General features: G+C 49.7%; 6 protein-coding genes across 6 annotated transcripts; 3 read left to right on the plus strand and 3 right to left on the minus strand.

The window, feature by feature from the left end:
• Nucleotides 1–2,968: 2,968 nt before the first annotated feature.
• On the minus strand, nucleotides 2,969–5,114 carry HMPREF1120_03121 (citrate synthase, mitochondrial). The gene is made up of 3 exons (XM_009157175.1): nucleotides 4,752–5,114; nucleotides 3,584–4,699; nucleotides 2,969–3,530 (listed from the first exon to the last, which is right to left on the minus strand). Exons 1-3 carry the CDS (start codon nucleotides 4,848–4,850, stop codon nucleotides 3,342–3,344), a joined length of 1,404 nt encoding a protein of 467 aa, XP_009155423.1. The 5' UTR covers nucleotides 4,851–5,114; the 3' UTR covers nucleotides 2,969–3,341.
• Nucleotides 5,115–5,653: 539 nt separating this feature from the next.
• Nucleotides 5,654–9,100, plus strand: HMPREF1120_03122 (uncharacterized protein). The gene is made up of 6 exons (XM_009157176.1): nucleotides 5,654–6,362; nucleotides 6,415–6,660; nucleotides 6,816–6,912; nucleotides 6,970–8,120; nucleotides 8,177–8,381; nucleotides 8,431–9,100. Exons 1-6 carry the CDS (start codon nucleotides 6,243–6,245, stop codon nucleotides 8,676–8,678), a joined length of 2,067 nt encoding a protein of 688 aa, XP_009155424.1. The 5' UTR covers nucleotides 5,654–6,242; the 3' UTR covers nucleotides 8,679–9,100.
• A 412-nt stretch (nucleotides 9,101–9,512) lies between these two features.
• Nucleotides 9,513–13,696, plus strand: HMPREF1120_03123 (plasma membrane ATPase). The gene is made up of 3 exons (XM_009157177.1): nucleotides 9,513–10,319; nucleotides 10,377–12,714; nucleotides 12,767–13,696. Exons 1-3 carry the CDS (start codon nucleotides 9,879–9,881, stop codon nucleotides 12,811–12,813), a joined length of 2,826 nt encoding a protein of 941 aa, XP_009155425.1. The 5' UTR covers nucleotides 9,513–9,878; the 3' UTR covers nucleotides 12,814–13,696.
• Nucleotides 13,697–13,801: 105 nt separating this feature from the next.
• HMPREF1120_03124 (DNA ligase (ATP)) lies at nucleotides 13,802–16,903 on the plus strand. Its single transcript, XM_009157178.1, has one exon. The coding sequence runs from the start codon at nucleotides 14,038–14,040 to the stop codon at nucleotides 16,690–16,692; it is 2,655 nt and encodes an 884-aa protein (XP_009155426.1). The 5' UTR covers nucleotides 13,802–14,037; the 3' UTR covers nucleotides 16,693–16,903.
• Nucleotides 16,849–20,191, minus strand: HMPREF1120_03125 (AAT family amino acid transporter). The gene is made up of 3 exons (XM_009157179.1): nucleotides 18,853–20,191; nucleotides 18,589–18,796; nucleotides 16,849–18,355 (listed from the first exon to the last, which is right to left on the minus strand). Exons 1-3 carry the CDS (start codon nucleotides 19,049–19,051, stop codon nucleotides 17,026–17,028), a joined length of 1,737 nt encoding a protein of 578 aa, XP_009155427.1. The 5' UTR covers nucleotides 19,052–20,191; the 3' UTR covers nucleotides 16,849–17,025.
• Nucleotides 20,192–20,273: 82 nt separating this feature from the next.
• On the minus strand, nucleotides 20,274–22,788 carry HMPREF1120_03126 (uncharacterized protein). The gene has a single exon (XM_009157180.1). It carries the CDS (start codon nucleotides 22,448–22,450, stop codon nucleotides 20,666–20,668), a length of 1,785 nt encoding a protein of 594 aa, XP_009155428.1. The 5' UTR covers nucleotides 22,451–22,788; the 3' UTR covers nucleotides 20,274–20,665.
• Nucleotides 22,789–23,290: the final 502 nt, after the last annotated feature.

Below are 23,290 nucleotides of genomic sequence, written 5' to 3' on the forward strand. Positions count from 1 at the left end.
TAAAAAGGAATTATTCCTCGAGCTAATCTATACTATATTTCGTCTATCTAAAATAAGTTATAGACTATAAGATCTTATAATTAACTACCTCTATTACGAGAAAATATATCTAAGAAGATTTAGTAGAGAGTTTAGTCTAGACTATTTATAGTAATCTATATTAGTACTATTATCTAGTTTCTAGTAATTTACCTCTTATACTATTCTCTAGAATAGTTTTAATAATACTAGTATATTCTCTACTTCGAGGATCTTCTAAAATTAGTAGTAATCTTAGTAATACTATTATTAATATATTATACTCGCGTCTCGCGGGCTACTATCTACTTAGTTTTCTAGTACTTTAGCTAGAAGTCGACTTTAATTTAAGTTTAGTCGGTCCTAATTAGGAACTTTATTCTCTTCTATCGAGAATCGAGATACGACTAGTTACTATAGTATATTCTCGATAATATCTTCTAGCTCGCTAATTCTTATAATAGCGATTAATAGTCCTCTACTATCGTTAGTACTAAAGCGGATTTACTTAATACTTAATTATATAGCGATATCTATAAGGCGAGAGATCTATTTACGTTTATTAACTAATCTCTTTAGTTTATAATCCGAAGAGTAGTCTTCTTCTTCGACTCGACTATACGAAGGCGGACGGACTTACTTTTACGCGAAGCGCTCTAGGTATACTAAATATCGATATTCTCGAATCTCGACTACTTCTACGTCTAAATTTACCTTTATCTCTATATATACTACGCGAGTCGTACTCTATTACTATTCTTAGAATATACCGTTACGCTCTTTATTCTAGCTATTTATCTCTTTTATCTTCTATACTACTATACTTAGCCGATCTTTAAACTTCGCCGATCTTTATAGTATACTATACTTATAGTTAAGCGTTCTAGTAGTTTAAAGAAAACTAAGAGAAGATAGAAGAGTAATATTATAAGCTTAGATTTTATATTTAAGACGGACTTTATATATTTTATACTAAGGCGATAGTATTTATTATAAGTATATATCTAACGAGCTATAAAGTCGATAGAATACGCTATTTATTATTACTCTTCTTAGTCTCTCTCTAGTTATTCTTAATTAAAGTCCCGTCTCTATTCGTTTCTTAATCGATCTTTATATACTTTTAAATCTCTCGTATCTCTTCGAGTCTTCGAAGAATAGATTACTATAATAACTATTATATCGCGGATAATTACGATAAGAAGTCTAAGTATAAGTATAGTATACGCTATTCTAAGAGAAGTATAACTACCGAGAAGATCTATAATTATACTATATTGACTCGATATCTTCTAGAATCTAGATATACCGAAAGTACGGGTATATAACTTATCTATTCTTATCTAATTATATAACGTACGTAGAACCGTAAGAGTCTAAGGCTAAGTAGCTATCTACTCCTATATAAATAGAAGGTTAAGCTATTATACGCTCCTTAATTATCTATCTATAGTATTTATAAAGTATTTAGGAGTACTTTATAAGATTAATAAGTACTAAATAGTACTCTTACGATTATATCTTTAACCGTATTTCTCTATAATAGCTTATATTTGTATTTTCGTACTATTTCGAGAAGGTAGTAACTAGAGTATAATAATAATTACTATATTAATCCTATCTATAGAATAGATTTCTCTTATACTAGTACGTTTTCTAGTTAGCGTATAAGCTATTACTTTTCTATATATATTAAGCTATAATATTATCGGTATTTTTCTATTAAACTACCTACCCGAATAGGCTACCCGGCCCAAATAGGTACTACGGGTAGGGCTTAAATTTCAGGAATCCGCCCGCGGCACCCGTTAGGTTACGGAGTGCCTACCCGGCCTAACCCTTAGGGTAGCCCTAACGCGGGTAGGGTCGGGTTGACCCGCGCCACTGCGCAGCCTAGAAACACGTTTCTAAATAGATATATAATAAAGACTATTACTAGATTACGTCTTATAAAGATCAGGATATATTACGTGCTTATTTTAAGTCTATCTTTAATACTATAAACTTCTATACTTACTAGAAATATATACGCGACTATATCGATATAGATAATAGTAAGCTACTCGGTAAGTACTATTATTAAGGTAAGTCCTAAAAAAACTTAGATACGACATCTGCTAATATATATATCTAGTATTATATATAAATCTCTATACCTAGATTAAGCTCTATATCGAAAAGAAAAACACTCTCGAGCGCGCTTAGCTTCGCCAAACTATCCTCGTTTTTTACGATAAAATCGTAAGTTATAGAAACTTTAATAATATAAGTGTAATAGACTTTAAGAAGATTACCGACCGTGCGCGTAGAGATCGTTAGTAACGTTAGCGCGAGGTAGATAACCGTATCCTAGCTAATCGATATAGAAGTCTTAGTCTACCTTCTTTAAGCGCTAGGTATTCTACTAATAATTCTCCTAGTGGTAGTTCTCCGGCTAGTAGTTCTTCTACTATAGATTTAGATATATCGCCGTTTAAAGATCTATCCGATTCTTCTTTATATACTAGTAGTAGTCTTCTCGCTCGTCGCGGTCGTAGTAGTAGTATAAGTAGTACTAGAAGTCCTCGTGGTAGTTATCCTAGTTCTTCGCTTACCCGTCGTAGTAGCGGTACTCGTAGTGGTTAATTAATATCCGACGGTATAGTTTATAAAGACTCGTATAATAGTTAAGATTAGTAGAACTATCTTATTATATTTATAGATATAAATCAGTATATATTAGTATCTATAGATATAAAGATACTTCCGTACCTAGTAATTAAGATTATAATTATAGATCCTATTACTATTCGATATAACTAGGTAGCGTTCCGAGAGTAGATATATTATAAAGCCCTTAAAATAGTATTCTATTAATACCGATGCGTATTTCTTAACCTTAGTAGATTTCCGCCCCTAAACCTTATATAAGCTAGCTTAGATAATACTACGGGACGGAAGATTATAATTCCTTATACCGAGGTTAATCGGAGTTTACGTTAAGAAGAATTTACGGTAATTTGAAAATTTACCGTCAGTATACTGTAAAAACCTACTAACCGTTACATAACCGTCGAGAATTCCGGGTGCCCTCCGCTAAGGTAATAAAGTTCTTACGAGGCCAATTCAGACGGGACACGAAAAAAAATAGTAGATGATCCAAAATGCTCGTCGACACCAAGTTGGCATATCGAATGGTTCAATTCGCAACCGACCACAGCCGAGCTCCAGCCATCCATCGCCCTAGTACCCATTGTAAACCTACAAGATTGTCTCACAATTGTACATCGCTTGCCTGCTTCTTTGCTAGCTTGCCAGCATATTGAACTTCCAGACCAAATCCTTTACAGTGTGGCTCCCACCAGCTTGGCGTACGCGTCCGTGCTGAAGGACTTCGGTCGCTCGATTGGGGCACCAACGGCTCTGTCGATGATGAGCTGAGGCAGGACACCGAGGGCACGCGAGACACCAAAGAGGACAGTGTAGTAGTTCGCTTCAGTCAATCCGTAGTATTGAAGAAGGACACCGGAATGCTAAAACAGCGTCAGTACATGTGCACTTTTCTTTGGGCGAGGGCTCAACTTACAGCATCAACGTTGGGGTATGGGTTCTTGGTCTTGCCGTGCTCGGTCAAGACGCCTGGGGCAATCTTGTACACCTGGCTGACAAGCTTGAACATCGGGTCATTGGGGAGCTTGCGGAGGGCAAATTCACGTTGCGAAACGTAACGAGGGTCGGTCTTTCGCAGAACTGCATGTCCGTAGCCCGGGACAACACGACCGGCGTTGAGTGTAGCCCAGAGATAATCGGTGATGGCCTTGTCGCTCAAATCGTCACCAATAGTCTGCTTCATCTTGGTGAGCCAGTTCAGGACTTCCTGGTTGGCGAGTCCGTGAAGAGGACCGGCCAAACCATTGAGACCAGCGGCAAAGGACAGCATAGGCGAGCTCAGGGCACTGCCGACCAGGTGAGTGGTGTGCGCGCTCACGTTACCACCCTCGTGGTCGGAGTGGATCGTGAGGTACAAGCGCATCAGTTCGACAAAGTCTTTGTTGTCGCCATATCCAAGCTGATTTGCGAGGTTGAAAGCATAGTCCTTGTCCTTCTGGATCGGAGCAACCTTGCCATCCTTGTATGCGTTCCGGTAGATTTTGGCTGCGATCGTAGGCAGCTTGGCGATCAAGTTCATTGAATCCTCAAAGGTGTAAGTCCAGTAGTCTTTCTTGTTGATTCCCTTAGCGTAAGCTTTGGCGAATTCGGAGGTATGTTCGAGAGCAGCGACCGCGATCGAGAATTGGGCCATCGGGTGCATGTCGTTCGGGCAACGGTCGATCAGCTCCTCGACATATTTGGGGAGGTCCGATCGGGCGGCCCAATCTGCAGACAGGTCGCGGACCTGTTGCTCGCTGGGCACCTCGCCGGTCAGGAGGAGCCAGAAAAGACCTTCAGGCAAAGGCTCTTCGCCGCCCGGAGCTTTGGGAAGGACCTCCTGGCATTCGGGAATGGTTCTGCCACGGAATCTAATACCCTCCTCTGCGTCAAGAACGGATCCTTCCCAAACCAAGGCCTTGATGCCTCGAGCTCCGCCGTAAACTTGGTCAAGGGTAACCTCGCCAACGACCTTGGAGCCATAGTCCTTTTTCAGCTTCTTGATCTTCTCGATCTCTCCCGGGAGCTTAGCAGCGAAGACCTCTTTCAGAGTCTGCAACAAGACGGTCAGTACAGCAGCTATGGAGCCTTGGGTGCATGCTTACTTTAGTGCTCGCGCAGCGGACACCATTGAAGGCGGATTTCTGGACGAGAGGTCTCGATGTGCGGAGCAGCGAGCTCCCAATGCGAAGGGAAGAAGCCATTGTAAGAGTAAAAGGTACAGCAACTGGCCAAGTGAAGAAAGCAACAGACCGCAGGAGGAGATGGAGAGAGGAAGGATGGTGGGCAGTGACGATGATAGGGAGAAGCTATTTACCTTGAGCAGATGAACAAAAAGATTTAACTGGCTTCCGGGACTCGGATGAGCTTCCCTTCGATGTCACTGCCCGCAGAGATCGCTCTCCCTTGACATCGCCGAATGCTACTTATGTAACCATCCAGAACCATGAATCTACCACTACTATTCTTACTACGGGCCCATCCTGCTACTGGCTAGTACTGACTGAGAATGCTCAGGGTTCACCAACGACTCGGATGGGGCGGCCAGTTGAAGTTCAAGTCGTGCTAGGGAGTCCGGGAAGCCGGACGCCATGCCCACGTTGCAGCTGTCAACAAACAGCCTCAGACCGACAAACTGCTACTTTTCAGTCCTCCGACAGCATTATATGTGCCATAATAAACTCTCCCACGTACAACCGAAGCTCCGGATAAAGTAGGCTGGCGTAGCCACATAGCAAAGGATGCTATCATGATACAGATTGTATTTATTCGATTGTAATGATGGTTATACATGCATTCAAGTTGTTGTAGTAGTGGGCCCCTTCAACGCCAGGTGCCCGCTGGCCGCTGGCAGGTTGCTCCAGGCACAGACAGGAAATGTCGCAAGCCCGAGAAAATCCCAGTCACGTGCAGCAAGCCGCACAGCGTCCCCACTGCGACCACCCGCAGCCCCTGGAGTGCAAGACAAGTGCTAACCGCAACCTCAACGCCGCGTCTGGAGTCGAAAATAATAATTGCCTGCGCCCGGCCTTTGCACCTGCGCTTGCCTCTGCGCCGCCGTTTGTCGCGCCCGCCGTCCTCTTGCAAAAGGCCTCTTCAAATCTCCGCTTCTTGCTTCTTCTCTTCCAACCTCTTTCCTACCTCATCCTCTCCTCTCCCCCATCAACTCAACTTCATCCTCATCTCATCCACTACCGATCGCGCACGTAGCGCCATCAGATTGTCGTAATCTCCATCTTCCCCTGGACATCCTTGCCTTGCTCGCTACATCTGGCCGCTAGTATCGTCATTCCTACCGACCCTGTACAATCAGGCAGGTGCTTCTGCTCAGACTGTAGAGAAGTCTGCCTCATCGTACCCAAGGCTGTTACAGAACAAAGAGAAAGGCACAGCAATACGTCTCGCGCTACCTTCTGCTAGCTACACCCCTGTACTTTGAAGGCTGTAAGACATCTTGCGGATAGCCTTGACGCGTCCGCTGGCTTTCGACCTGCTGCGTTCACCAAATTTGAACTGTCTGCAGCAGCCTAGTCCAGCAGATCTATCACAGGAATACTCTTTGGCATCGGGGTTGTAGCAAGACTTCGTTGTTCACAATGTCTTCTGCAGTAGCAGAGCTGGACGCGATCCTGCAGTCCATGCTTAATCTGAAGCCACCCGGAGTTTCTGGTTCCAAGATCACCGCCATCACCTCACTGTGCACTGCCAATGTCCAAGTACGTGGTTGGTTCTGTTCGAAAATGTTACTATAACTAATGATCCGTATAGTCTGAGTCAGTCCTGATCCAGAAGATCTACACACATTTCAAAAAGACGCCGGGCACACACAAACTGGGAGTACTCTATGTTGTAGACTCGGTAACACGACAATGGGTAGATCAAGCCAGAAAGGCTGGTCAACAGCTTGGTAGCGGAGCCCCTGACGGAACCTTCGCCGCTGGTGTGACTCGAGTGACTGAATTGCTGCCCGTACTCATGAACGATATCATTGCTACAGCTCCAGAAGATCAAAAGGTATGACTAGACGTTCAATCTGTGCATCATTATCACGCCGAGCTATGTCTCGCACATCAAAACAGCGGTCGCTCCTCCATAACAATCCGCTATCCCAATCTGATATTGTCTCGGCGACGCCGCAAACCTGTGCTCACAATCATTGTCTTTGACAGATCAAAATCAAGAAGCTCATTGAAATCTGGGAGCGCTCAAACACCTTTCCTGCTCCGTTGCTCGCTTCCTTGAAAGAGAAGCTTGATGCACCAAGAGGTAAGACCGCTCTGCAGGTGATATCCGCCTGGCGAGGCCAATCTAATGCTTTGCTAGTCTCGACGACGCCAGAGAAGTCCCCAGCACCTGGATTTGTTCCTCTAGGGCAACCAGCTGCCCCTACCAATACTACCGCCTCAGCGCCTCCTCAGCAAGATACCTCCGCCATCCTCGAGGCCCTCAAGAACATGGCCAAGCAGAACGCTTCAGCACCACCCGCCGCAATCGCCGCAACGCCAACACCCGCGCCATCTAGTTTGAATAATCTGTTAGGCACGCAGAATGGGACCCCTCAGCCGACCAGTACCGTAAACCCAGGCCCTGCTCCCGCTGCTGTTGCCTCCAATGGGCAGGCTGTAAACCCCCTTGGAGCTCTATTCGCTGGACTGAGTAATGGTGCACAAAGTCAGAGTCCCGCAAATGTACCTCAGAATTCGCTTGCTGCGTTTCTTCCTCAGCCACAAGCTCCTGCTCCAGCGGTGCCGCAGAATCCCGCTCCTGCTCCTGCTCCCGCTGCTCCCTTAGGCCAAGATCCTCAAGCTCAGCTTCAAGTTTTGCAGTTGCTGGCTGCTCAAGGCGTCCCGCCAGATCAATGGGCTACCGCTCTCCAATTGTTGAACATGCAAAGTGCCAACGCCAATACTGGTGGTGTTCCCGGGCTTCCCTTTGCACCCCCAATCCCAGCAAACAACTGGGCTGGTCAGCCAGCGGGTCAGTCACGTGACGCCCACACCCGCTCTCCCCCGGGTCAGTATCGACGTCGGTCTCGCTCTCCAGGGTATGATAGACGCCGAGATCTATCTCCAAGACGTCGTCGGGATAGCCCTGGCCCCGATCATTACCGTAATGACCGTGACGGCAGACGCGGCAATGATTACCGCCAACGCAGCCCGGCTGGTCGGCGCCGTCGTCCTTCGACACCGCCTCCCGTCGATTACAAACTACCGCCACCAGGCCCCAAGAACGTGACCTGGGATACGTCTCTGCCCAAGGGCCACATCAAAGTGTACAGTCGGACGCTCTTTGTGGGCGGGGTTACTTCCAGTGAAGCACATTTGCGATCCATTTTCAGCAAGTTTGGCGTGGTTCAGACCTGCATCGTCAATGTGGACAAACGTCACGCTTTTGTGAAGATGATCAACCGTCGGGATGCTGAGGCTGCTCGCAACGGCCTGGAAGAGTACAAAACGGGAGACACACAACTTCGTGTAAGTACCTCAACACAGCGATTTATGGCAGCAAAGTTACTGACATGGCTATATAGACCAAATGGGGAGTTGGCTTTGGACCACGTGACTGCAGCGACTATGCAACTGGCATTAGTGTCATTCCCATCGAACGTTTGACCGATGCTGACCGTAAGTGGTTGGTCACCGCCGAATATGGAGGGACAGGTGGTCTTCCAATCGAGCAATTCATGGTCGTTGAGGAACCCGATATTGAGATTGGTGCTGGTGTTTCATCCAAAGGTGAGGGACATCTTTTCGGATACTTCAGACCCTTGCTAACGTTCAATAGCCATGAGCCGGCGCATTGCTACCGATACAGGAGGCAGACGCGGCCCACAATCCTCGCGCCATCCTGGCGGCCGCGATGATAGACATCGTGATGACGATCGCCGAATGGATCGAAATGACAGAACATCCGGCTCCGGCAACATGCCCGTGATGCCGTTTCCCATGAATTTCGGAAATGTGTCGAATGGCATGCCTGCCTTTCAAAGTGGCTTCCAATTCACTCCGCCCCAACAAAGCAAGCAGGATTAGACTTGCTCGCCCCGAAAGCAATTGGACATAATGACTGCGGCTTTTGGCGGGATGGTGACCTGGGTTCCTTCGTGGGTTGCGGTCTAGGATGATACCCTTGTACATGTTTGATTACTACATATTGGCGTTTGGGAAATAGGAGGGCGGTTTGTTCACGCCTCAGGTCTTTGCTGGCGCATCACCAGGGAATTGCGCAATAGGAGCCTACTTCGAGTTTGTCATGGTTGATCATTGCAATCTGGTAATGTGGGCTACTTCTTTCTCCTGCACAGAAGTGTTCGAGTCAAATAAAATTGTCGTTGAGCAAATGGACTAGAATCTCGATGTTTTCCTTGATGATGACCAAGAACAGAATCTGTGATCGTGTCCTGGTAACTGGTCGTAGTCAACTTGAGGAACTCTTTCCTGGCAGGCCCTTGGAAGTTTGAATGAGGTCTTCTCGCGGGAGAGACCACAGCATAGGTCTCGGCTGCATCTTCTTCGCCGGGATTGAGGGCAGCCACATGCCCTTGCGAGAAGCATCGATAACAGAGTAGCACCGCCAGTATTCCCTTTTAGATGTTGCACAGTCCAGGCCAGAAAAAAATTGCCATTATTCCTCTCTGGTTCTCCCACTAGGATCCAACTATTATACGTAATATGAAATACTTCAAGTATTCCATGATTCTTACAGTCGTTTGAACCCGAGGCACAAAATGTACGGGCCCGGCGCTGTCGTAGAGTGGTGGACTATAGCTGGTGTTGGTATTGGTTTTCAGGAGGGATCGGCTATGTCTACTACTTCTACTAAAATTAAGGGTACCAAGAAATAGTTCTACAGAACTACCACTGTCACGCGTGTCGTGCACTGGCAGTGATTTGATCCACCATCTTCAGTTGCGGGGATGAATGCGGAATCACTCCATCATTTTAGCATCAACCCCAAAGGGCTAAAGAATGATCGTTGTTCGTTCTCCCTCGCATTTTACAACCATACATTATATATTTCTACTTTATGAACCGGTCCACGCAGCCCATACAACAGGTGCAGAAAGACTGCGGTTGACTCCGACCGTGTTGCCTGCTGTCGTGGCAGCCGCATCTTGCGGTCCTTCCCAACCTACACACATCGCTCCTCAGTCAAACACAACCTCTCCTCAGCTTTCCCTCATGGAGCTCACATAACTTCATCCTATCTACACGTCCCCTATCTTACCCAATATGGTAGACATACCTTCCGACGTGAGTTCGGCAGGGTCCGTTTCCAGCAAGCGCCCGCCTCGAGTACACGTGAATCCTACTGCTCCCAACCTCACCTCCGAAAAGCCGGGCCATCACAATGGCAACTCGTTCAGGGAACGAGGGGTCTCGAGGACGGAGAAGGATGATGACGAAGAGGAGGAGGATGATGTTGACGCCCTAATCGAAGAACTGGAGTCCCTGGATCCTGAGGCCGAAATGGAAGACGAGATTGAAACGGTGGGAGGGCCAAGGACTGTCCCGGAAGAATTACTTCAAACCGACCCGCGTGTGGGCTTAATAGAACCAGAGGTGGTTGCCAGGCGGAAAAAATACGGCCTCAACCAGATGAAAGAGGAAAAAGAGAACCTGCTCTTGAAATTCCTCGGGTATTTCGTTGGTCCGATTCAATTCGTCATGGAGGTGAGAATAATGCCCTGCACCTGCCCCAAGTGTGGAGACTGATGTCTTGTGATACAGGCTGCTGCAATCCTCGCCGCTGGTTTGGAAGACTGGGTTGACTTCGGAGTGATTTGCGCGCTTCTCCTCCTCAATGCCACTGTTGGCTTCGTGCAAGAGTTTCAAGCAGGGTCAATTGTGGAGGAGCTCAAAAAGACCCTCGCTCTAAAGGCTGTCGTCCTGAGAGAAGGACGTCTCGTTGAGATTGAGGCTCCAATGGTGGTCCCTGGGGATATTCTGCAGCTCGAAGAAGGCACAATCATTCCCGCCGATGGCCGCATCGTGACCGAAGATGCCTATCTACAAGTCGATCAATCTTCCATCACCGGCGAGTCTCTTGCCGTCGACAAGACCCTTGGGGACACTTGCTACGCTTCTTCCGCGGTCAAGCGAGGATCCTGCTTCATGATCGTTACGGCGACTGGAGACAACACCTTTGTTGGCCGAGCGGCAGCCTTGGTCAATGAGGCATCGGGCGGCTCAGGTCATTTCACCGAAGTCTTGAACGGAATCGGCACTGTCCTCCTTGCCCTAGTCGTCTTCACACTCTTGGTTGTCTGGATTTCCTCTTTCTATCGATCCAACGGTATTGTCACCATACTCCGATTTACTTTAGCTGTTACAATCATTGGCGTGCCCGTCGGTCTCCCTGCCGTCGTCACCACCACTATGGCTGTTGGTGCGGCCTATCTCGCAAAGAAGAAGGCGATAGTCCAAAAGCTGTCTGCTATTGAGTCGCTGGCAGGCGTGGAGATCCTCTGCACAGACAAGACCGGTACTTTGACGAAGAACAAGCTTTCCCTGCATGAACCGTACACCGTTCAAGGCGTTGACCCGGAGGATCTCATGCTGACGGCATGTTTGGCTGCTTCGAGAAAGAGGAAGGGCATGGATGCCATCGATAAGGCTTTTTTCAAGGCACTTCGGTACTATCCACGGGCAAAGCAGGCCTTGTCCAAGTACAAAGTCCTCCAGTTCTATCCTTTTGATCCCGTGTCAAAGAAGGTCAGCGCTGTTGTCGAATCACCTCAGGGTGAACGCATAATCTGCGTCAAGGGTGCTCCTCTTTTCGTCCTCCGGACGGTTGAAGAGGACAACCAAATCCCCGAAGACATTGAGGTTGCATACAAAAACAAGGTCGCAGAGTTCGCAACTAGAGGTTTCCGATCTTTGGGTGTTGCACGGAAGCGAGGCGACAACTCCTGGGAGATCCTGGGGATCATGCCGTGTGCGGACCCGCCTCGACATGATACCGCAAAGACGATCAACGAGGCGAAGTCGCTGGGTCTCTCGATCAAAATGCTAACGGGCGATGCTGTCGGCATTGCGCGGGAGACTTCACGACAACTAGGACTCGGCACGAACGTTTTCAACGCTGAACGTCTCGGGCTCGCCGGAGGCGGAACAATGCCTGGTTCCGAAGTATATGATTTCGTCGAAGCCGCTGATGGGTTTGCTGAAGTTTTCCCGCAACACAAATACAACGTGGTAGAGATTCTGCAGCAGCGAGGCTACCTTGTGGCTATGACAGGGGACGGTGTCAATGATGCTCCGTCTCTCAAGAAGGCAGACACTGGGATCGCTGTGGAAGGGGCTTCTGACGCAGCCCGATCCGCCGCTGACATAGTCTTCCTCGCTCCCGGCCTTTCAGCAATCATCGACGCATTGAAGACATCCCGACAGATATTCCACCGGATGTATGCCTACGTTGTTTACCGCATTGCACTGTCTCTGCACTTGGAGATCTTCCTGGGTTTGTGGATCGCCATCCTAAACAGGTCGCTGAACCTCAAGTTGGTGGTATTTATCGCGATTTTTGCCGATATTGCAACACTCGCAATTGCGTACGACAACGCTCCCTATTCGAAGACGCCCGTCAAGTGGAATCTACCCAAACTTTGGGGCATGTCCATTCTTCTGGGGTTGGTGCTGGCTGCAGGGACCTGGGTCGCATTGACGACCATGATTGTTGGGGGCGAAAATGGCGGTATTGTGCAAAATTTCGGCCATACTGACGCTGTATTGTTTCTTCAAATCTCCCTATCGGAGAATTGGCTGATCTTCATTACCCGTGCAAATGGACCGTTCTGGTCCAGTATTCCTTCTTGGCAACTTACCGGAGCAATCCTGCTTGTTGACATCCTCGCCACATTCTTCTGTCTCTTTGGATGGTTCGTGGGCGGCCATCAAACCAGCATCGTTGCCGTGGTGCGGATCTGGCTGTACTCATTCGGGGTCTTTTGTGTCATGGCTGGAGTTTATTACCTGCTCCAAGACAGCGTGACGTTTGATGATATTGTGCATGGAAGAAGATCAAGAAGTAATAAGGTACTGAAGAAGAGGGACATGGAGGATTTTCGTAAGTTTATGTTCAGATTCCTGTGGAGATCTTCACTAATCTGTTACCCTAGTTGTGTCGTTGAACCGCGTGTCCACCCAGCATGAGAAGGTTGCCTGATCAAAGGCAATCGTATTGCTAGTGGCTGGTTCCACGCAGACAGCGACGACAGGAAGTCCAGCAAGTCTACCCATCTCACAGATCAACTCTCAGACCTTGAATGGGAGATCTCTTCGCCGCAGTACTACAAGATCTAGAGCTTCTGTTGTACAACGGCTATGACAGGCGTGGTCATGATGAGTACAAAGTCATGGAGCCCAAGTTTTGCCCCAATGACCCCATCAGACAAGGCCCCCACAGCCATAAGAAAAGGATCGCTGGGATGCTGGCGCGCCCAGCTACCCCGAGTCATCTTGAAGCTGAGGCCGGATCGGGTCTAGCCTGAAGCGATCAGAATATGGCCAGGACGGTTCTTCGACCGAAGATGAGTGGGAAGCTATGCGGCCTAGATCGCCAGCCAGGGAACGGACAGGATGTTCGGATTGATGCTGATGCCGAACATGATATTGATACCCCAATTACATGATATTTTTCCGTGCAACTAACCATACGATACCATCTGGTTCGAACTTCTGGGTTTTGGAACTCGCAATGGCGTTGTTAATTTATGAATTGATATTCTACCCCTTGCGGTTGCTGGCAAGTTGTGAGACGAGCCCGGGTGAGTGGCTGCGTACTGATACTAGTATTGGAGAAAGAAGCGAAACAAGCAACAGCTGGGATGCTGTGGGAGGAACGTTTGCTTACGTCTTATGAGGAGGACACAAGACTACCTAGAGTAGATGGATAGCCTTGTCAGGCAAGATTTGCCTTTTGATTGTTTGCCCTGTACCAACCAGCACCTAGTTTCCAATCTCCAGTTGCCATGCCACGATTGCCAGTAGAGGATCTCTTTGTCTTCGCAAAGGATCATATAAATATATCCTCCGGTCTATGTGCAGCCATTTCACGCCGCCCATCAGCTGAGCACAATACCGAACTTCGTTCACCTATCAACCAACTCGAAATTGGCAATAGTAATAGAAAATGGGCAGTCACGTGAAAGCGCGTGGTTGGCGCGCCCACGAACGACGCGTCTTTTCTTTAATTGCACTTCACAGAACAAAGACATTCCATCAGCCGCAATTCCGAACAGCAATATATGAAAGAGCACGTTCAGTGTGCTATATATGAGACACGAGCTTCAGACCAAGGCACAATGACTTGTTATGACGCTTCCTGTTTGACTTCGCTTCCCACCACTGTCTTCAACCTCCCCGACGGACACTCCGACATCTCCGGTCAATGGGCTTCAAATTCAACTGGCTAGTGGAACTCTTGGATGGCCTTGACGCCGCAAAATGGCAGAAACCCCTTACAGTGTCCCGTGCGATGAAGCCGGAGCACCAAGTAGTGGATCAATGGTTCAAGGCACATGGCCACCAGATACCTCGACATGGACCCTCCGCTGCTTCTTTTCTGGCTTGCATGTTTCCAGAGCGTCTGTCGCATCGGACGTACGCGATGCAAGAAGCCAGACTAGCCACGACCTTTGGTCGTATACTTCATCTCGGGACAGGTCGAGCCGACAGACTACGGCGCTGGCAAGACTCAAAGCTTGATTTCTCAACATGTCTAGAACAGATCATGTCTGAGGCCGAGATGCCTCTTCCAGACGCCAGCAACCAAGTCACTCTCGAGGAAATCGACGAAGCCCTTTTTCAGATCGCCGCGAACTCACCTTTCTCGTCAGTAGAGATTCGATGGTCGGCCAATAACGCCTATCCCCACGAAATTCTACTGCCCATCGTACGGCGCCTACAAAGCTGGGAAGCGAAGTGGCTCGTGCGCATGATATTGAAGTCTTATAGTCCTATCCAGATACCAGAACATCAGTTTATGCAGTCGTTTCATTTCCTCCTTCCCGATGTCTTAGCCATACAGAACAGTCTCGAAGCGGCAGTGGAAGTGTTATCTCAAGAAGATCTCAGATCTCTGCCGCCAAACCCTCCAAAAGAGCTAAGGCACATCTATCGCAAAGTATGTGCAAGATACCTGGTACCGAAACTAGGGGTCATGATCTGCCGTCAGCCGTACTACAAAGCCAGGAGTATCCGGCACTGCTGTCAGATGGCAAATCAGAGGTCAATGAGTGTGGAGCGAAAGTATGACGGCGAGTATTGCCAGATACATATCGACAGATCAAAGCACGGCAGAGGTTGCATTCAGATCTTTTCCAAAAGCGGCAAGAACTCGACCGAGGATCGAGTCCGCTTACACGGGGCAATTGCCGTAGGTCTACAGCTTGACAATGCAGACTGTCCAATACAACGGAATTGTATCGTGGAGGGTGAGCTTCTCGTGTGGAGTCGGTCGAAGAGAGCCGTCCAGCCGTTTCATGTCATTCGCAAACATGTCATGCACGGCTTGCGCTTCTTAGGCGCCGAGGCTGATTCTCCAAGAAAGCCGGATGAGCAGTTAATGATTATGTTTTATGATATATTGCTACTTGACGACAAAGTATTGACTAATAAACCCCACGCCGAGCGACGAGAGCTATTGAGGGCAGTTGTCAGACCAGTCGAGGGTCAATCCGAAATCGGATATCGCAATGTCATCGACTTCTCGAAAAGGGACTGCAAAGACGGACTGCGCGAATTGTTCGTCCATGCCATTAACGAGAGATGGGAAGGTCTTGTGCTGAAAGGCTGCAAGGATCCTTACTTTTCGTGGGAAGAGAGCAGCAGCGTCATTAAACTGAAGAAGGATTACATTGCCGGGCTGGGCGATACTGTTGACCTGTGCATTGTTGGCGGCCGACGCGAGCAAAGTGTGGTTGACGAGCTGAAAATTGGCCAACTATCTTGGACATCGTTTCACCTTGCCTGCCTCGAGAACAGGGATGAAGTCCGGAGATTCAATGCTAAGCCTGCATTCCGGCTCCTGGACGTTCTGTCATATCACAACATATCAAAGGACAATATCTTGTTTCTGAACGAGAGAGTTCGGCTCTTGGAGATTCCGTATTCCAGATGCACGCAGTATCTCGACGTACGGATCGATCAGAGGGGGATACGACCGCCTACAGCTCTCTTCAAAGAGCCTTTTGTTGTCGAGGTCATGGGAGCAGGGTTTGAGAAGCCGTCTAACACTCCATACTTCGTGCTGCGGTTCCCTCGCGCTCTCAACATCAAGCTGCATCTGGACAGATCTCTGGTCGAAACAAACACTTTTGAAGAGCTGCAGGAGATGGCTTGCAAGAGCATGACGCCGGTGTCTGAAGCGTTTGACCACGACGAAGCTGAATGGCTGCAACGTCTCATCCAGGCCGATGGGAAAGGGTACAATGCAGAAGGCAATTCTCAAAGTACAAGTCCGGCGAAGAGTTCTCCAGGTGGAGGAGTCAAGTTTGCAGACCTCACAGACCACAAGCTTGAGAGACAAGGCTTGGACACGGTGGCTCATGCTAGACGTCCAGGCGATACCGGTATGGTCAGATTCAGTTCACCTGTTGACGGACAGAACACATCTGTACGCAAGCACACCCTGTCGATTCATATATCACCCTCAGAAGAAGCGAGAAAGAAGCGCAGAACAGACAGTGGTGTTGCCGCCGCCACAATATCCAAACACAGGTCACGCTCCACTGCTTCAGTCGGAACCGGAAGCGTAAGGAGAACTTTGATACCCCTCTACCGTGCGCTCAAGGGCCCAATGTCGGCCATTTCGCCATTCAGCCCACCGGCCGTTTTCCGTTCTCCAAGGAAGAGGAAAAACAAAGGCAAAAGCAAAAGCGCTACTGCCCGATCTTCGGCTGCTCCCATTTCACTAGCATCCAGCAGAAGCAGACATATGACTACAGGCAGACACCCGCTCGGGGAGCTTCCGAACGTCTCTCCTACCTCGCCGCAACGTCCTGCAGAAGGCAAAGTCTCAGGTAATGCCTCAGGGCCCCGATGACCGTGACGCCGAGTTGGAAGAAATCACGAAGACCAAAGATATACTATACCATACCCCCCATTTAAATAATTAGGTAAACAGACCAAATAAGACACACAGCACTACACTACCCATACTGCAGACAATACACTAGTAGACCGTTATGGTCATTTGCCATTTGTAGTCAGTCCGAGTCATCAAGATGATCATTCATAGCTAATATCAATTTTTACTAACCCTCGTTCTTCTGGCTGAGGTGAAACAAACGCATCACATGAAGCATGCACTGTCATACTGTATTGTGGAGGAGGCATGCAGAAAAAAAGAAAAGAGCCAGACATTCGAACTCTTTCTCTAGAACAACCATGACACAAAAGTGCGATAGAACCAACCCCTCGGTTTGCCACCGTTCTTGGTGCGCTCGGCCTCCTTTGCCCGCTGTGCAGCCACAAACTCCTCCTCCTCACGATCAATAATATCCTTCCCCGACCACAGATCAGCCGTCTCAGGCGAAACCGTCTTCGTCTTCATGATGAACTTGTACCCGAAGATCATAATGATATAAAGCGGAATCCCAAGATACCCGGTGATGAAGTTCTTGTAATCAAAGTCGCCCCAGGATTTCGAGTGCGTAAACACAGGGAAGTTCTTCGTCAGCGCGATCAAAATGCACAGCGCGAGCGCTCCATACGATCCCGCGGCGCCCAAGGGGGCAGTAAACGCCAGTGCTGAGTCAGGCACGTTCTGCGCACGCCTTGCGCGCACAAAATAGATGTGTGCCACGAGAATGGAAATCCAAGTCAACAGACCGAAAATCGTGACCAGGTTGACAAAGTATCCGAACACGGTCTTTGAGTCGTCGCTGACATTCATGAATGCAAGCAATGCGAATGCGGCGGAGATGGCGAGCGCGTACACAGGCACGCCGCGCGAATCGGTACGGCGGAACAGTTTGGGCGCTTTTCCCTCGGATGCAAGGCCGTAAATCGTCCGGCTGGCGATGTAGAGGTCGGAGTTGGAGGCTGAAAACACGAACAACAATATACAGCCGTTGATGATTCCGGGTAAAGCATTAATGCCTGCAAGTTTGATCGCGACCACAAATGGGGATGCGGATGCCGAGTTGGACGCCTTGGTTGCGAAGGCAAGTTGTTCGGAGTTGTAGGGGACCAGCATTCCCAAAAGTAGCACGCTGAGACAGTAGAAGAACAGGATTCGGTAGAAGGTCAGCTTGATTGCGCGTGGGATTGTTTTGCGTGGGTTCTGGGCTTCGCCGACTGTCACGCCTACGAGTTCTGTTCCCAGATAGGCGAATGTCGCTGTCACCATTGTCGACCAAAATGCGAGAAATTTGCCCGTCGCCCCATCGTCGATGTATTCGGCGAATGCGCCCGGTTCGCTCCAGTATCGGAACCCTTTGCGGTCGTGGTCTGGTCCGCCGCCGAGTGCGAGCACGAGAGATAGTATTATGATCCCGACGATGACGATTACTTTGAGTGTGGACAGCCAGAATTCAAGTTCGCCGAAGAATCGAATCCCGAAGTAGTTGATGAAGACGATTGCTACCCAGAACACGGCGATCCATACTCCCGGGTTCACCTTTTCGCGGTCGACCCAGTATTGGATGATCAGTGCGCCGGCTGTTAGTTGGTTGGGTGTTACGATGATGTATTTGAACCAGTATCTGTGGGAGGAATAAAAGTGTCAGTGGACAAGTAGGTATATTGGACGCAGCAAGATTCAAGATGAGATGAAGGTGATGAGGTGGCCTATACTGATGCTGATGCTGGTGCTGACGCTGACGCTGGTACTGCCGGAATATAATGCACATGGGGCAACAGAATAGTTTGGGCTGGAAGTAGGAATGGGCAGATATGGAGATGCAAAAGCAATGCAAAAACTGTTGGGTATACTCACGTCCATCCGAGGGCAAATCCAAGCGCTGGGTCGCAGAATCGCACCGCATAACCTGTAAACCCGGAAGACAGAGGCAGCCAGGCGGCCATTTCTCCCAAGGCGCACATCACCAGATACACGAGGAACCCGACGACGGTGTACGAGATGAAGATGGACCCTGGTCCTGCTCGTGCCAGAGCCTGCCCAGTCCCAATGATCAATCCAGTACCTAAGACAAAAAGTCAGCTTTTGCCCTTTGACTTGATAATTGATTTGAGCACTTACCGATGGCACCTCCGATAGCTATCATGGTGATGTGCCGGGCCTTGAGGCCTCGATGCAGCCTCGTACCATCTTGATACTCGACGCCATGGATGTGACCGGTAGTGACGGGCACAGTGTGAGGTCCAGTCGATGTGTATTCGAGTTTTTCCGGATCGTCTGCGGATGCGGAAAGACTGGGGCTGTGGTGAACGGCGGTCATCGTGATTGCCTGATGGTCGTCGACCAACCCGTTCGATCAGTGCGTGGTAAGAAATGTAGGAAAGAGGAGGAGGAAAAAGAAGGGCAAGTGACAAGAGGGCCAGTTTCTACTAATCCTCCAGTGGAGGGAAAGCCGGGGGAAGCGGTACAGCTAAGGCCATGTGCGGTGGCCAGGGTCTGTGTCTCTCTCTTCAAGACCCTGTGAGCGACGATACTACTCCGCCCACGCATGACATGACACATAAGGGAATGGTCAAGAGGCCGTCAGACGCAAGGCTGATCGGCATCTTTGACTGTGTTACTATTCAACATTAGTGCATTGCTTTTGCGGCCAGCGCTGTGAAAGTCGAGCCACCGCGACGATTCATGGCGGTCGTTTGTCCGGCTATCACCACCCAGTATCACAAGATGATCAGAGTCGATCTTGTTGGCTTACGCCTGTGGCGCAATCTAGAGGGCGGGAGCAGTGTCACAAGCATTTGTGCCAATATCCCCGGCGCACATTGTGGAGCCCCGAGGAATTTCCAAGTTAGATTTTGCCATATCGTAGCAGACAACAACTTCAACAAGGCGACAGACAGTCGGTGGATCGAGGCGATGGTTCTAGGCGACGGAGCCAAACTGGTCAAAGTAACCCAAGACCGGTCCAAGGCGGATACCAAGAGGCCGCCAAGGCCAGCGGAGCAAATCACCGCCACGGAATCTTGTAGAATTGACAACAAGCTGGCCGCCATCTCGCAGCTTCTGTCGAACGCCCTCCAGCGACAGTGGGGGACAAGAGGCTGATCTCCAGTCTGCATATGGGGGGCTGATATGGCTCCAATCAAAGCATTATTATTAACCATTTACTGTTGATCCTGAGACTGCCAGTGCTGTGATACTGTTGTAGCATACCGTGGAAGGCTGACGCCCACTAGCGGTGGTCAGACCTAAGCAGAATGTGATCGCCGATTGGGGCGGCTTCCTTCTTCCGCTGCTGTACGCAGTAAAGTAGGCGTGAGGTCCTACCTGTGTGCGCACCGGCTTCAGGGAGCTCAGAAAGAAGCACATATGCCGTGGGCACCATTTTGTTGAGAAGCCAGGTGGAAGTCTGTTTCCCGCAGTATGGTGTTATTCTGTGTAACAGAATCGAAGGAGTCCACAGTTGACAGCTGGAAGAAACGTCCTCGATCTGCTCGAAATTGCGCGGCTTCCAGGTTTACGCCGACGCTAAGCGCACAGCCTTGCGGTCATGTGCTTTATTGTCACGTGAGACCCATTATGTAAGATTGCTTCTTTCACGTGATATCAGGCTACTGTCCCGTTGATCACATGATGTTGAATATCCTCGCTACAGGTATCTAGGTATACTACCACTGTACAATGAGTATTGTACAGCACTGTGCCCGCCGCTGGTTGTTGCTATTGCAGGTAAACATTATGAAATCAGCCAGCGAGCTGCTGCTAAAGTTCGTGGAGTCGCGTACTTTTTCATATTAAGGGCAGCGCGGCCGGCAAAAACCGGGGGCCGCCTGACATTATGCCTCCCACATAGCTTGAGGTACAGCTGAATCCGAACTCATGCGTGAAATGTACCACTTTTGCCGAAGGCCAGACTACCCTGTTTCTCCACCGATCAATCGCCGAAGAATGCATCCCAAAGTTTCTGTAGTGCTCCTCCGCCTTCACCACCGCCCGATTCGCCCGCACCACTGCCGCCACTCCAGGGGTCTGCGTCGTTAGAACCCCAGACATCACCGCCTTCATTTGGTCCATCAAATCCACTCTGCGGAGACTGGGGGTCGTGAGGTTCACCGTACGGTGGCTCTTGAGGATTGGCTTCTGGTGGTGGCGCCCGGGGATTGTAAGGGTCGTAAGGCTCATCATAGGGTTGTTCGTGAGGGCTGACTTCTGGTGCTGGTTCAGGTTCTGGGGCTCGTGGCCCTCGTCCAACACCTCTTTGCATCGCTTCATATCCCGCCATGGTTCCTGCACCCGCAATCGCACCCTCGCCTGCTCCCATGCCTCCTGCGGCTGATCCAACGGCACGACCAGCACCACCGACTACAGCGCCGCCAACGGCATCACCGGCTCCCACAGCGGCACCAGCGGCTTCACCGGCACCAGCTGCCCCAGCTGCTCCAGCGCCTGCTCCGGCCGCTTCTCCTCCGCCGCCACCCAGCCATACAGGGAAGATAAACCCACCATGGCCACTATGACGGGAGAAGTAGTCGTAGTCGATGTTGACCGCCGTCGCCAGCATCACCGCCCTCTGATCTAACGTTAAGCCATAGCTTCCGCCTCGGCCCCCCAATACTTCTGTGTATGCAGGGCCGGTGGGCGTGTGTTTCTGTGGATCTTCGTCCGCACCGGCTGCGTCCATCCTTAGCATGTAACTGCCTGTGTCGGTGAATATTTCTCGAGCAAAGCCGCGAAAGCCACGATTGATAGAGCCGATCAGACGCCCGTTTTCATCCAACAAGTTGAAATCCCATGACAAAAATGGCTCGTCGATAGCTGCGAATTGTGTGAACTCCACCGCCCCAGTAACTCCGTGTAACTGCGCGGACTGGTATCGTTGCATGTTGGATAAATCAGTGACACTTGTAGATCCCATCGCTCCCGGCCCAAGCTCGTCTAAGACGGGGTAATGTGAGAGGAACAAGTTGTACTTCCGACGAAGCGGTGCCCATTCGGAGTGGGCTTCACCTATCACGCGCATTCGCTCCATAGGGAGGTCGGAAAGTTGTTGCATGGCTGTGAGATCGGGCTCGCGCGTCACAACCGCGGATGTTTGGGGGTTCACCTCCGCACCCACGGGGACCAGCGGGTCATACACCCGTATACGGGTCTTGATCCATGAGAAAGGCCGGTGAAACCTCAACACCTCCTTACCATACATGTCGAAGACGTGTGTTGTGAAGGCCCGATGCGTCTTGAACCATTGTCTCGACATGGCTTTTCCGATTCCCCCGTCGTGTTCTGCCATGAACCCCAGATGGTTGCCATGCGGATCGAGTATCACATAGCGGTTGGCTTGTTCAAATCCTACCAACAAGTTCGCCAGCTCTATTTGTCTTTGCACCACTATGCCCGACTGCGATAGGATATCAGCCGCCGGATGCTCCGGCTTTAAGACGGCGTTCGCATCGTCGGGGATATGAACGGGGGCAAGGAGCGGGTTGTCCTTCGGGTCCATGCCGGCAAGAACATCTTCCATTGACGGTGGCTTCGGGGGAGAGTCTCCGCTCGGGGGACTAGAGCCTGCATTCTGGTCTTTGTTCGGTCCTGGAGCAATGGCTAACCGGCGGGCGGTGGTCTTGATCGTCCGGGAGCATCTTGTCGGTAATAGGCCGGGGTTGGGTCTAGGAATTAGTACGGCACAGAGTGGCCGGAGCGCGCCATGTATGCATTTGTGCATGGGGAGTCGCGGAGGATAGTTCTGGCCCAAGGGCAAACGCCCTGCAATAGAGCGAGGACGGAAGGTCTGCAAAATTACCTAGAGTAGTTGTGTCGAGATGGAAGACGCAGGAGAGGATCCCGTTTATGACGGCGACAACAATCGCATACTCATCAATAGTAGGCCACGGTATGAGCGTCGGTTATTCCCACAGGGCTATCAACAATGAATGGCAACCAGTTCGTTGATCGTCGATCGTGACAATGTAAAGAAAAGCAGCAATGACTTCATTGTATCGACGGTCAGAAGCTAACAGAATATGAATAGCAGCCGCACGCCGCTTTACTCACTGCACGTGCCGATACTAATTACCGTTAGTACGAGTTGGGTAGTAAATTTGCTAGTGCTTCTTGCAGTTTAGTGTGTACAATGTTGTAGTAGTCGCTAGCCTGAGGTACTACAGGAGATGTACTATGTACCTACTATGCACATTGCAGCGTACTAGGTACCCACGAAATCGCCGTAATCCAATTGCACCCCCGCGCACTGGGCAGTTGAGGCAAGTCGCTACAGTGCTACTGTACGTTGTACCACTGTACTATGCCAGTGTAGTAGCACTGCCACACTAAGGTACATCTAGTAGTCGCCAACAACCCCGGCCTGTCCCCAGGTAGCAATCATTCTCATCACGCCGTCATGACCTCTCAGACAAGCAAGGACCGTAGATCCCAAAACCAGCCGGGCTAGCTCTTCCAGGCATCAATGTTTCTCTTTCAGGCATCACCGTTTCTCTCTTTATCGCTGGCTCTCAAGTCACCATCCTCAGGGAGGCGGAGGATGATGCTGGCTTCTCCCATATTT

Source organism: Exophiala dermatitidis (assembly GCF_000230625.1).
Source record: "Exophiala dermatitidis NIH/UT8656 unplaced genomic scaffold supercont1.3, whole genome shotgun sequence".
NCBI classification, from domain to species: domain Eukaryota; kingdom Fungi; phylum Ascomycota; class Eurotiomycetes; order Chaetothyriales; family Herpotrichiellaceae; genus Exophiala; species Exophiala dermatitidis.

Excerpts from the sequence above, each read along its gene's own strand:
- HMPREF1120_03121 (XM_009157175.1), bottom strand. The coding sequence starts at position 4,850 with ATGGCTTCTTCCCTTCGCATTGGGAGCTCGCTGCTCCGCACATCGAGA. Across the intron at positions 4,700-4,751 it reads TCCGCTGCGCGAGCACTAAA|ACTCTGAAAGAGGTCTTCGC; the intron begins GTAAGCATGCAC and ends GTCTTGTTGCAG. Across the intron at positions 3,531-3,583 it reads CATACCCCAACGTTGATGCT|CATTCCGGTGTCCTTCTTCA; the intron begins GTAAGTTGAGCC and ends ACGCTGTTTTAG.
- HMPREF1120_03122 (XM_009157176.1), top strand. The coding sequence starts at position 6,243 with ATGTCTTCTGCAGTAGCAGAGCTGGACGCGATCCTGCAGTCCATGCTT. Across the intron at positions 8,121-8,176 it reads CGGGAGACACACAACTTCGT|ACCAAATGGGGAGTTGGCTT; the intron begins GTAAGTACCTCA and ends ATGGCTATATAG. Across the intron at positions 8,382-8,430 it reads TGCTGGTGTTTCATCCAAAG|CCATGAGCCGGCGCATTGCT; the intron begins GTGAGGGACATC and ends AACGTTCAATAG.
- HMPREF1120_03123 (XM_009157177.1), top strand. The coding sequence starts at position 9,879 with ATGGTAGACATACCTTCCGACGTGAGTTCGGCAGGGTCCGTTTCCAGC. Across the intron at positions 10,320-10,376 it reads CGATTCAATTCGTCATGGAG|GCTGCTGCAATCCTCGCCGC; the intron begins GTGAGAATAATG and ends CTTGTGATACAG. Across the intron at positions 12,715-12,766 it reads GAGGGACATGGAGGATTTTC|TTGTGTCGTTGAACCGCGTG; the intron begins GTAAGTTTATGT and ends CTGTTACCCTAG.
- HMPREF1120_03124 (XM_009157178.1), top strand. The coding sequence starts at position 14,038 with ATGGGCTTCAAATTCAACTGGCTAGTGGAACTCTTGGATGGCCTTGAC.
- HMPREF1120_03125 (XM_009157179.1), bottom strand. The coding sequence starts at position 19,051 with ATGACCGCCGTTCACCACAGCCCCAGTCTTTCCGCATCCGCAGACGAT. Across the intron at positions 18,797-18,852 it reads AGCTATCGGAGGTGCCATCG|GTACTGGATTGATCATTGGG; the intron begins GTAAGTGCTCAA and ends TTTTTGTCTTAG. Across the intron at positions 18,356-18,588 it reads GGATTTGCCCTCGGATGGAC|ATACTGGTTCAAATACATCA; the intron begins GTGAGTATACCC and ends TTCCTCCCACAG.
- HMPREF1120_03126 (XM_009157180.1), bottom strand. The coding sequence starts at position 22,450 with ATGCACAAATGCATACATGGCGCGCTCCGGCCACTCTGTGCCGTACTA.